This window comes from Heloderma suspectum, chromosome 4 (genome assembly GCF_057233095.1).
Source record: "Heloderma suspectum isolate Gila_16-S chromosome 4, 16-S_ref, whole genome shotgun sequence".
In the NCBI taxonomy this organism is placed as follows: domain Eukaryota; kingdom Metazoa; phylum Chordata; class Lepidosauria; order Squamata; family Helodermatidae; genus Heloderma; species Heloderma suspectum.
Window position 1 is genome coordinate 31,381,665 of NC_139461.1, and position 12,788 is coordinate 31,394,452.

The window sequence follows — 12,788 nt, forward strand, 5'->3', positions numbered from 1 at the left end:
AAGCAGGACAAGGTGCAGAAAAGGGCAATCAAAATGAACAGCAGCCTGAAGCAAACACCTTAGAATGGAAAGATTACAATATCTGGGTTCGGACAACATGACAACCCACAGTTCTCAACCCAGAAACAAATAATGGCTTCTCTTCATGGGCTATTCATGGTTAACAAACCATGGTTTGTTAGAATGGGTGGGTTTACAATACGCAAAAACCCATATTTCAACAACAGCCCACAATTCAACAACAACGCATACTCAACCTTGAGTGTGGGTTGTCATGTTGTGTGAACCCAGCCAATGTTTGGGCCTATTTAGTTTAAGAAAAAGGCAAGTATGGAGGGGGAAACATCATAAAGGTTATAAAATTATGCATGATGTGGAGAAAGTGGATAGGGCAACATTTTTCTCTCTCATAATACTAGAACCATGGGTCATCCAATGAAGCTTAATATTGGGGAATTCAGGACAGATAAAAGGAAGTACTTCTTTACATGGCACTATGTAAAACGCTATGTAACAGCGTTCCGTGCACCTCGGTGTTCAGTCATGCCGGCCACATGACCACAGAAGCGTCTTCGGACAGCGCTGGCTCTTCGGCTTAGAAACGGGGATGAGCACCGCACCCTAGAGTCGGACACGACTGGTTGGGGACACCTTTACCTTTTTATGTAAAACACTACATAATACAAACTATGGAATACACACTGTCACAAGATGTAGTGATAACCACTAACTTAGATGGCTTTAAAAAGGGATTTGACAAAATAAGGGAATATGGCTATCAGTGGCTACTAGTCACAGTGGCTAAATGCTATTTCAAGAATCAGAGGCAACATGAATCTGAATACCAATCCTGGGAGACAATAGTGGGGAAGACTGTTGTCCTCATGCTTTAGGGCATCAGATTGGTCTCCATAGGCATCAGATTGGTCATTGTGAGAAACAGGATGCTGGACTAGATATGCCATTGGTCTGATCCAGCAGAAGTTGTCTTATGTCACAGTGGGTAAAACTCCTAATGTTATATTTAGCATTCATATTTAGCACAAAGGGATTGTTTTATTTTATGTTAATGAATATATAATCTTTAGAACTGGGTGTTTTGCTACATTATGAGAAACGTTTTTGATGATTAATGGGGTGCACTGTTTTCAGATAGATGACATAGGATAATAAGAAATACTTCCATAACCTCTATGCCCTGTAAAAATGAATTTCTAATGGAAGTGCCATTTTTAATATATGTGTTGCATTTCTCTCTCTCTCTCTCTTTACACACACACACACACACACACACACACTTTTCAGTAATTTTAGGGGTACAATCCTATGGGGATAGGCGGCCACCTCCAAACTCGTCTCCAATGCAGAGCAGGAGAAGCATGGAGGGGATTGTCCAGTCCATGCTTCACCCGCTCCGCATTTGCGGCTAGACAGCCAATTTCGGCTGTCTAGCCACAGGAAGGCGTAGTGAGGGAAGCGACTGCCAGATGACACATAGAATGTGTCATACCAGCATTTCCACCTTCCCCGCCACAGAACACCCCCCGCAATGCCCCGTTTTCACCACTCCACATTCCTCTTCTGAGCATGGAGCTGTCCCAAGAGGGCAAGGTCAGTTCTCTGGGAACCGACCTCGGAGTGCAGGCTCCAAGGTCGGTTCCCGGGAACCAACGTATCCTATGGCCATCTAGCTGCTGACTAGCAGCCATAGAACTGCTCCCTAAATTAATATTTCTTTTAAGGAAATTATTAATCTGTAAACTATCCAAAGTAAAATTAATTGAAGAATTATATTCTTGAGGTTGGGGTTACAACAATGGGATGAATCCAAACTTAATCATACTTCGAGTAGACCCATTGAAATCAACTAACTTATGTCCTCTGATTTCAGTGGGTCTGCTCTAAGTATGATTAAGCCTGGATCCAACCCATTGCTTGTTCAGACTTAGATAGTTACCAATAAGCATCTAGATGCTTGCTTTACCAAAACATTTCAGTCTATATTAATTCAGCTGATTAGTTGAGAGTGCTGGGTCTGCAGCTTAAAGACATTATACATGTATATTGTCACTTAAATGTGAATGGATTTAATAATGCTGTAAGTCTTCATGGTATTTAGCCATAACTTTATCTGGGTATTGGTACTCAATTATGAAATTATTTGAGGTATTGAAATTATACATTTCTTTAAAATTGTGGACTGGATCATTACTTCCATATGCCCCTTGCTTCTAGTTTGGCAAGTTGGGGAGAAGGGCTCCTCAGGGAGTTAGGACTGGTTCAGGCACCACCAGTTGTAAACCCCTAAAAGGTAAAGGTAAAGGTGTCCCCAGCCAGTCGTGTCCGACTCTAGGGTGCGGTGCTCATCCCCGTTTCTAAGCCGAAGAGCCAGCGCTGTCCGAAGACGCTTCCGTGGTCATGTGGCCGGCATGACTGAATACCGAGGTGCACGGAACGCTGTTACCTTTCCCGCCAAGGTGGTACCTATTTATCTACTTGCAATTTCTTGCTTTCGAACTGCTAGGTTGGCAGAAGCTGGGACTGAAGACGGGAGCTCACTCCGTCACGCAGCACTTGGGTCTCGAACTGCTGACCTGACAACCTTCCAGTCTGCAGTTCAGCGTCTTAACCACTAAGCCACCGCGGCCGCTGTAAACCCCTACCTAATTATAATTATAACTGAAATATCTAACCAACACCAGTTGTCTCACATTATTCATACAAAACTCTTGGAGAAATCAGTTTGATCATTGCTCCACTTTAGATATAGATATATGCACTGTGGCAGGTTAATATAATAAAATGTGATGCGATGTTCTGGCAGTGTTTTGGGCAAATACGATGCTACAGATATTTGGCACAGAACTCTAGGATATTATTGATAGCAATGTATGTGTTTAAGCGCAATTTAAAGGAGCATCACTTGCACTACCATCAACTATTTAGGAACTCTAGATTACATGTGAAAGGGTCCTAGCATTATTAATCAAAAGGCATAGCACAGTTATTCCACCTGTCCCTCTTAAATGGATTTTTTGTGATAAGAAAAAAGAGAGAAGAAGCAGTTGGGAAACATAGGAGAGTTACAAGTGGAAGGCAGTGTCTGGACCCCGCCCCCTAAAAATCCATGAATGAGGGCCGAACTAAATGTTCTTCTAACCACATATAGCAAAGATATGTGTGACTGGTTTATTTACTTCAGAGAAAGCACACATGGCCCCAATTCAGTTTTTTTTAAAATGTCTCCATTGATTCCAAAGGAGGTCCCCCCTTTTTTTAATCCTCCACCACCAGCAGCCATAGTGTATAAGATTTCAGGATGAAAAAGTGGGGAAGCTTAATCTCCTTGCCAGAGAGTCCCTGTCTCAATCTGAATTGAGCCCACACATGTAGGGATGTACAAAACTCCCCTTACCTGGCTCCGCCGGGTTCTGCTGGGGGGGAGGTGCTTCGTCCTTCCCCCCAGAATCCTCGCCGGCCGGCTCTGCTCGGCGGGGATTCTGCAGAACCGCCCGCTGGCTAGCAGGGATGCAAATGGCGGCGGCCATAGCCACCGCTGTTTGCGTCCCTGTAGTCAGCCATGATAGCTATCACGTCTGGCTTAAAAAAAAAAAAGAAGCGTACGCAAATAGCGGCGTCTACGGCCGCTGCCATTTCCGTTCCTTATTTTTGGCCGTCTTAGTCTACGTAAATATTTACATAGTTCCCCTTATTTTTGCCGTCTTAGTCTACGTAAATATTTATGTAGACTAAGATGGCCAAAAATAAGGAATGCAAATGGCGGCGGCATAGCCGCCGCCATTTGCATATGCTTTTTTTTTTTTAAGCCAGACGTGATAGGCTACGTAAGTCTTTACGTAGCCTATCACGAATGGGGGGGGGAAACAGATTGCAAATGGCGGCGGCGGCAGCCATTCGGAAGACCAGCCACCGCCAAAGCTGCCGCTGGAGCTGCTGCCGTCCGGAACATCCGCCCCAGGTAAGTCTCATCCCGGGGGGGATCCATGGGGGGCAGGGGGGGGCAGGCCATTCCGCCATGGAGTTCGGGGGGCCAAATGCACTGGCATTCGGCCTCACCAAGATCCGTGGCGGAATTCCCTGACATCCCTACACACATGGTTATTCTAATCTGAAGTAAATAAACCAATAAACCAGTCAGGCATAGCTCTGCTATGCATGATTAGAAGAATGTTTAGTTTGGCCTGAGGCAAGGCAATTGCACAATAAAAAGCCTTCAATCGAACCACCCCCTGTTTACTCCAGATATACATATCTAGCAGGGATACGTATTTGATTTCCAGTGAGGATATTGTAGTTCCATTGTGTAGACAAGTATCTCTTCATATACTCCCTCTGCAATTTAATTTTGTCAAAGGAGGGGGGATATCAGTTGTTGGATGCACTGACTCTGCTCAAGTGAGAAAAATCAGATCGTCATTGGATGCATAATATCGTCCTCAACTTCAAAAATATAAAAAAGCCTTCTGTTCAGAGACTGCAGAGAGCAGGAGTGAAATTGAAAAGCCTCCCCCACCTGCTCCGCCCCGCCCCCTGCCCAGCATACACACTTCTGAAACAAATCCAGAGAAGTCCCTTCAGAGTAGAGGTGAAAGTGACAATGGATTTAAAATCCCTTGTCAATGTCAACTCTACACTGAGTAAGTTTCTCCAGGCTTGCTTCATAGATGGGGAGAAAGCTTGTCAGTTTCTTCACAAGACTTTGTGCATTGTCTCTCGTCCCCACTGAAAGGGCTGCAAAAAACAGTGGCAAAACTTGACAGCTGAGTGCTGTCAGCATAGAAATGAAACTGACAAGTGGCTTTGTTGGAGGATGAAATGCATATCTGCAGAGACTTTACTCAGAAACACATGGGCATCTGAATCATTCAGTAGTGATATCTGCTACCATGGGGTAAAACAGCAAAAAATTCAACATCCTCCTTGGAAATAAAGGGACACATTTCACATATCGTTAGTATTGGGGCAATATAATTTGAATAAGATTTTGAATAAGGTACAGAATGCAAGATAAATGATTCGTTTAAATATTAGATATATCAATTGTAACCATTATTTTGTGTGTGGTCTTTGAGTATATTTTATGTCTGTATGTGTGTTTCTCCAACATAGATTCCAGACAGAACTAAACTATGATGTTCTAGAAGTTCATGATGGCCCGAATCTTCTGTCACCACTTCTGGGATCTTACAACGGTACACAAGTTCCCCAATTTCTGTTCAGTAGCAGCAATTTCATTTACCTATTATTTACGACAGACAACAGTCGTTCAAATAATGGATTCAAGATACATTATGAAAGTAAGTGACGTTTGCTCTTCTTTATATGTATGGTCCTTTTGTAGCATAAGGGCATTTCTACACCAGCATAAAATCCTGCATTTAAAATGGGGCTTTCTGCTTCCGTCTAAAATTTTATGTATGTATGTATGTATTTCATTTCTATAATGCCCAGTAGCCAAAGCTCTCTGCAGGATCACAACTGACTCCCTTTACACGTGCTCCCTTCTCCCCCCTCCCCTCCCCTCCCCTCCTCTCCCCTCCCCCCTTCTCCCCAAATCTGAGTCTTCCATTATCTTTCATTGATCTCGCTCCTGCTCTTCCCGCTTTAACTCTTTTGACAGAGGAAACTGAAGCGGAACACAGTGGGGTAACTTGATAGCTCATTATCTGCAATCTATTTAAAAATGGAACAAAGGGCATTTAGTGCAGGAGGATCACATCAGGGTCACTGCATCATGTAAAGAGCCCACAAACTTTCATGAAGGAGCAATCTCAATCACAGGATAAAAGCCCGGTGTGAAGAAGCCCTAAGTCTCAGAAGCAGTTGTTGTTGTTGTTTTGTTTTTTGTAGTTTATACTTCCACATTATACTTGTGTTTGTGTGTTCACGGATGTATGAAATAATATGGGGCATAAAAACTCATCATCTGCCAACTCACATCCAGGGCCATATAAAGGCTGGGACCAGATGGAGCATGGCCCCAGCTCCAAGGTCTTTGGGCCCACTTGCTTGTCTACTCCTGAGCTTGTGAAGGGTAGGTTTTCCCCACTGTTTCCAGGTTGTACACAGCTGTCCTTGGCTCCAGTTGATGTGAGCGCTGGGCACCTGGCTTGCTCACAATGTCACAAGGACCAGCCTGGGGTCTCAAACCACAGTGTTTCAATCAGGTGCACTTCCTGTAAGTGCAGCCAGTTCAGACTCTTCCTTCAGAGACTATGGAGCATCCCCTCCACCACTGTGAGCAAGCCAGGAGTCTAGCACTCATGTCGGGTAGATGAGAGTGTCTGCACAGCCCAGCAGTGGGGAGCGGGGTGGAACCCTGGGTTGGCAGAAGTGAAAGAGTGATATGTTCAGCTTTGCAGAGCAGAACAGGAAGTTAGTATGCTGGTTGAACCTGCTGCCACTCAGACACAGCCGGTATTGTGAAAGGTGAAGGGAGTTCTAAACCCTACCACCCTTTCCAAGGATGATCAGGGACAGGAACTTAAAAAAAATATATATTTTTACCACAAGGCTTCAGAGAGTGGGAGAGAAGGAACTGGAGGGTTGAGGAATATTACTGACTTGTCAAATGCTTCTAGGCCAAGGTCGATGATAGATAGATAGATAGGTAGGTAGTTTCTTGAAGATTTGTTGATTTGGTCTATAGGGGTGGCTCTCTCAGTGTTTTGCACAGAGTCTTACAATTTGGGAGCACTCTATTTGGCAATTTAGGACTATTTTAAAAATTTCTGTTCCCCCTTTGAGTTTTCAATCATGAACAAGTTTTTAATAATGCTTGTTTCTCAGGAAGTACCTTTGTGCTCTGCAGCACAGTCTGAAGGCAATATAGGCAGTGTTGATGGACTGTCATTCCCTTAGACCAAATTCCTAGGAAAAATGTTCCAAAAATACCCCAGAGACCTAGGTAACATTCAGCCCACACAACCACATCTCCCTATCTATCCTAAATCTGAAGTTGGAGATAGAGAGCAGTGTTTTAATAGTAATTGGTGCAATGGGTGTCCCTGATTGTTATACTCAGTTTCCTGTGACAAGGTTTTCTGATACTTTGCAGAACATATACAAAGGAGGAAGAATGGAAACCACCTTTCTCTGTTTAAATAACTGGCAGAGTGCTCTAGAGAGCAAAAAAGGATTTCCAGGCACTGTGTAACAAGGGGAATGACTTGGGGTTGGGGACTGTCTTTATACCAGTCTTCATTTAAAGCCTTTCCCAGGCAGTGCATAACAAAGAGAATGAGTTGGACACTTTCAAATTTCAGAACATGGTCTCTGAAATGAACAGTAGAATCAAACTCCCTAATTTCAGTTTATGTAGAAAAGCTGTTTTCCATTTGAAAGTGTCCTACAATTAAGGAATTAACTTGTTGTCCATTAAAATTAGAGGGATGGACAAAAGCCATATTAGTGATGGGCAATCTGCCCCAAGTTCAGTTTAGACTTCAGCTCAGCTAATGTAAATTATTTCCCTCTGAACTGGAAAATAGCTCTTCTTTTTTCTAAGCCCAATTCCAAAATTTTCAAATCCTGTCATCTTTTACGTAATTGATAGCATAATTGGAACCCAATTTTTCTTCACCCACTCCCATAGTTCCACCATGAACCCTCTAACTGCCACTCACAAGCAAAGCCATGTTGCTCCCTTCTCTTTATCCCAAACATACCATACCAGGGGCAATGGCAAATGCTAGGCCTTTTTATGTGGCTTCTATTCCTCACTAGGAGCATTTACATGACCTTTTTATTGCAGGTTTGTGATTGGTCACTCACAGATGTTTGTGGGTCCTTTACGGGACATTGTCAACTTCCAGGGCATCTCCTGCACTTTCTGGCCTTTATCCCACCTTTAAAAAGATCGGAAATAATGCAGTAATAAATGTAAATATGTTATAACACCCATTTACTTTAACAAACACCATTCATACACCCAGTTCAACAGTTATAGTGATGCATCCTTCCTTTTCTGGACTTTCTTCCTACGTATGTTTTCCTAGCATCTTTCTAAAATTAGATTACATAGAGTAATATATTTAGAATAAGCTTCATCCATCCTGGAAGAATATTTCTAAGCTTCTTCATTTAATCTTTGAAACATTTTTTTTCTCTTGCACTCCAGGTGTAACAGTTAACACCTACTCTTGTTTGGATCCTGGCATACCTGTTCATGGCCGTCGTTATGGTCATGACTTTTCCATTGGCTCAACGGTATCATTTGGGTGTGACCCAGGTTATAGATTGAGCCATGAAGAGCCTTTGCTGTGTGAAAAGAACCACTGGTGGAGCCATCCACTTCCTACCTGTGATGGTAAGAACTGAGCTGACATAGGAAAGCATCTATGGTGTGTTCATCAGATTGATTTTCAGCTTTCTCCATAGTAGCTGTGTTCTCCACAGCACTGTATTAGTACAGATAGACAGCATGGTTTTGTATAATGCAGGCTGCTTCACCTGTTGGCATGGGTGAAACAAGGAGATGAAGGAGTCCTACTTTTCCAAACCTGGCCCTGAGACAGAGAATAATAGCATTATCCCTAACCTCAACCATGTCCAAAGCCATTCACTAAACTTGGGATGAGAGAAGGAGGCGTAATGAAATATTATGCACTCCCCCAAATGGGAGGGGGGATCTTTGGCAACATAGAATCATAGGGTTGGAAGGGGCCTACAAGACCATCGAATCCAACCCCCTGCTCAATTCAGGAAGCCTGATTCCCTGGCAGTCTCCCATCCAAGTACTAACCAGGGCTGACCCTGCTTTGCTTCTGAGATCAGATGCATCCAGCTCTTTGCTCCTCTCTCTCAACTTTGTACATGTGTTTAGAAAGGCTATAAGGAACATTAATTCCCTATGATGTTCCTGATGTGGTAGCTGAGCCATCTATTATCAGGCATTGTGGACAAGTTTTGACCTCACTGCAAAATTGTCCCTGGGAACACCATTTTCCCCATAGGAATGAATAGCTGCCATTCGTGTATATAGAAGAAATTAAGGGGACACCTTCTCCTTGTAGTCCCATGTACTGACAAAACATATGATTAAAAGGAGCATTAGTTGTATTTAGGGGCCGCCATTTGCGTCCCTGTATTTTGCCGTGATAGGCTACGTAAATATTTACGTAGCCTATCATGGCAAAAAACTCACAAAAAACAGTGGACGCAAATGGTGGCAGCTACAGCGGCCGCCATTTGCGTCCCCCCCTTTTTTTGCTGTGATAGCCTGTGTAAATATTTACGTAGGCTAAAACGGCAAAAAAAAAAGGGAACGCAAATGGCGGCCGCAGTAGCCGCCGCCATTTGCGTTTGCTGTTTTTGTTTTTGTTTTTTTGCCGTGATAGGCTACGTAAATACTTACGTAGCCTATCGCGGCCTCTGCAGGGACGCAAATGGAGTCCCTGCGTTAGCTGTGATAGGCTACGTAATTATTTACATAGCCTATCACGGCTATAATGAGGAAGCGAATGGCAGCCGCAGATACGGCTGCCATTCGCAAGTCATCACGGATGGCAGCAGTTAAGTGCTCCGTTTCGCGCACCTTTCGTGGGGTAGGGGGCGAGGGGCTTCGTTTTGCCACCGATTTCAGGGGGCCGAATGCGCTGGCATTCGGCCTCCCCGAGATTCTGACATCCCTAATTACACCTCCAACAATTAGCTGATATAGACAAACATTTATTAAAGAGACGTTGTGGCATCAAATTGATGTGAAACAAAAGGTTTTGCTGAATAAGGTGTAACCTAAGATCCATAAACGCTTCAGATACAGACGCTAAAGCATCCATCCACTGATTAGGCAAAATAGGACGATCCAGTTCCCTATTCCATTCCTGCTTTAGAGACCTTGTGTGCCATATTTATTCACTGATAATAAATATTTATAAACATAGATTATGGGTGGATATAAGTGCTTGGCCTCAATAAGTGCTTCCATAGTGTAGGAGACTCTGAAGCTGTAAAAGTGGCAAGACCAAACCTAGATTCTAAGAAATGTTGCAACTGCAAGTATTGCCATTTAGCCGTAGCTGGAAAATCATATTTAACATAGAAGGCCGCAAATGACAGAGTGCTAGGAACAAGGGATGGGGTGAGAATTTGAAGCAGGGATGCTTGACTGTGCAAGCACTCCTGCTTGAATTACAACCATCACAATCAAGGTGGGAACAGCCCCTATTGACCTGGCTCCCACCTTGGTTCTGCATAAATCTCATTGTCCTCCACTGCATATCCACCCCCACCTCACTCCAAAAAAGTCTAGGGGAAGGTGGATAAAGTAGCAGGCAATCGCAGGCTCCAGCAACGTTGGGAGAGACCCAGCAGGACACTCCTCTTGTGAGAAAACACATTATGAGCATCTTTCCCTGCGAGGTATTATTGGTTTTGTTGGATTGTAGTTCAATCGCATGATTCCCAGTAGGAAAAAAAGAGATCATACCATACTTTCCTGAAGGAGGTAGAGGGCCTTTCCTGTCTGCCATGTCATCTGCTGCCCTATTACCTTTCCCAAGATGAAGGTCTTTTTTTCATGGGGAATGGATTGCAGTGGTCAGATGGATTCTTTGGGTGTTCCTTTTACATGCTCAGTGCCCTCCCCCACCCCCAAATGCTTTGGCATGTTCCAAAGGAACACTTGTAGGGCCCAACTGATTTTTAAGGTAAGAACCACACTACTTGCTCATTCCTACTAGGAAGGAACTGGCTTATATAGATATACATAATGTAAGGAAACAGGGCAAACAAAATATTTTTTTCTCCTTTTAATCAGTATATGCCCCTATCTGTGGCTTTCCCTGTGTGAGTTTCCTTCACTCTCCAGGTCTGATTGACAGATATTTTTGTGAGAAAAATCAAACAACCCCAATTTCCTATGGATATTGAGATTTTGAAGCCATCATGTTTCCAAGACATGCTGGCTTGAACTGCTTTAAAGTCCGCCTCATCTGTTCAGTCCAATGTTAAATAGAGTTCATGCAACCAGAAACAAGAAATTTTTTTGGTGCCCTTGTTTCAGACTCTTACCTGGTTCACACAATGACAGAGGTGAAATGAGCCATGGTGACTTATCCCCCCACCCTCACAAGCTAGTCAGGTGCCAGGCAATTAGCATAATTACCCTAGATAGTGTGGCTTGTGTTGTGTGAACCCCGCCACGGTGGCTTGCTGTGACGGGTAACAAGCTACCCAGAGCCCTACAACAGCCCATGGTGGGGAAGGGGAGAATGAGCCACCATAGCTTATTTCCCCTCCATGATGGTGCAAACCCAGTCAATGACTGAAAGCGCTCACTTATAGCTGTCCCAATCAGCAGAGTATTGTCACCACTTACTATGTTTATCACAGAACTAGGCTTTCCTTGTTACAGGGGTTTGGATGCTAGTGTGTATGAGTGTATGCTTTAGATTTGCTTTGAATAAATGTTTTCATTGTATGCCTCCTGAGACAAAATACTGAGTCCGAAGGAAGATGGAAAACCTCTGTCTACCCTCTTTACCTATTAGTTAGATAATCCTGATCCCCAGGCTTTAACAACCTTATGTTACTGTACCTTTGCTTTTTGCTACTGCGAACGAACTAGGAAATCTTGCCAGCGCAGAGTCCAGGTAGCAGGAACTAGTCTGTCATTCTTTTTGTCTTGTTGTACTATTTGGCAAAGCAGAAAAAGGAGAAATCTGGAAAATATGGCTTGAGCTCTTCCTGGAGAAATAAATGCCAGGAATCCTCCACTGCCTCTAGTTAACAGCTCTGTTATGATAATAAAATTAATGGTCTTCATAGGCTAGCAAATATGAAGCCCATTTCTACAGTCCTCCAAGGCAAATGTTCTAATTAGTCTACCCATAAAAACAAGGTCTTAAGTTAAGCTTCAGGTATCAGATCTTTGATATTTGCTCCTTAATGGTTCAGATATTTCATATGATATTCAGACCTTCTCATGGTTATGCTTTGACCATGATGTATAAGGTAATAGCAATTACTTAAAGTCTTGTCTACAGTACAAACAGAAAACATGTACAAGATTGAGCGCTCCCGGCTTCAGTAGAAGATCCTCTACATCAGTCACTGCTTTCCATTCCAGTCCTAGTTATTACACGTTGTTCTAATTTTGCTTCTACTTCATTCCTATTGCCTCTTCCATCTTAAGTCAGTTTACAGACTTCATAGGTTTTCAGAAATATGTGTGTATTTGTATATGTATTTCTCATAATATACACATTTTTTGTATGCAATTCCTGCTAATATATTGCATTTTATGTCATTTTTGCATTTTTGCGTACACTTCCCCTACTTTTGTACTAATTTTTTTATTGGAGAACTGCCTCATAGAATTTGGAGACATGTGAATATTAAAAGATAACTGTGTTTTGGTTTGCATCTTAGATTAGGAAGTGCAAATTAGGTAGGTTTGCATTAACATGAGAACAACAGCATTTCCTTTTCTATCTGTAATCCAGTCACCTTTAGATGAAAGGTGTTTTTTTTCTCCCTCATGTACCTTTTACAAGTTTGGGAGTTTGGTGTTTCTAGTTCATTGCAAAGGTTCAGATTACACTAACATTAGGCTGGAACTGCATATTAAGTGCATACATATGAAATCACGTTGATGACTTCTTTCTTTTAGCTAGGGATACTTGAAGTAGATCTTTGCAAATTCTTATATAAAATGTCTTAAGCCACAGTTCTTGGACTAATATGAAGATTAGAACTTAGCTGTCCAGTGGATTTCATGGTTCTCTGAATGTAATGACACCACTCTCTGCAGTTTAAATATATCA

The 12,788-nt window shown here is 42.8% G+C and overlaps 1 protein-coding gene across 1 annotated transcript in view; it reads left to right on the forward strand.

The window, feature by feature from the left end:
• Positions 1–12,788, forward strand: part of CSMD3 (CUB and Sushi multiple domains 3) — an 819,154-nt gene that overhangs the window by 409,773 nt on the left and 396,593 nt on the right. The window contains exons 16-17 of the mRNA XM_084851442.1: positions 5,131–5,318; positions 8,141–8,329. Of these exons, the coding sequence (XP_084707568.1) occupies positions 5,131–5,318; positions 8,141–8,329 (377 nt within the window). The remainder of the gene's footprint in view (positions 1–5,130; positions 5,319–8,140; positions 8,330–12,788) is intronic.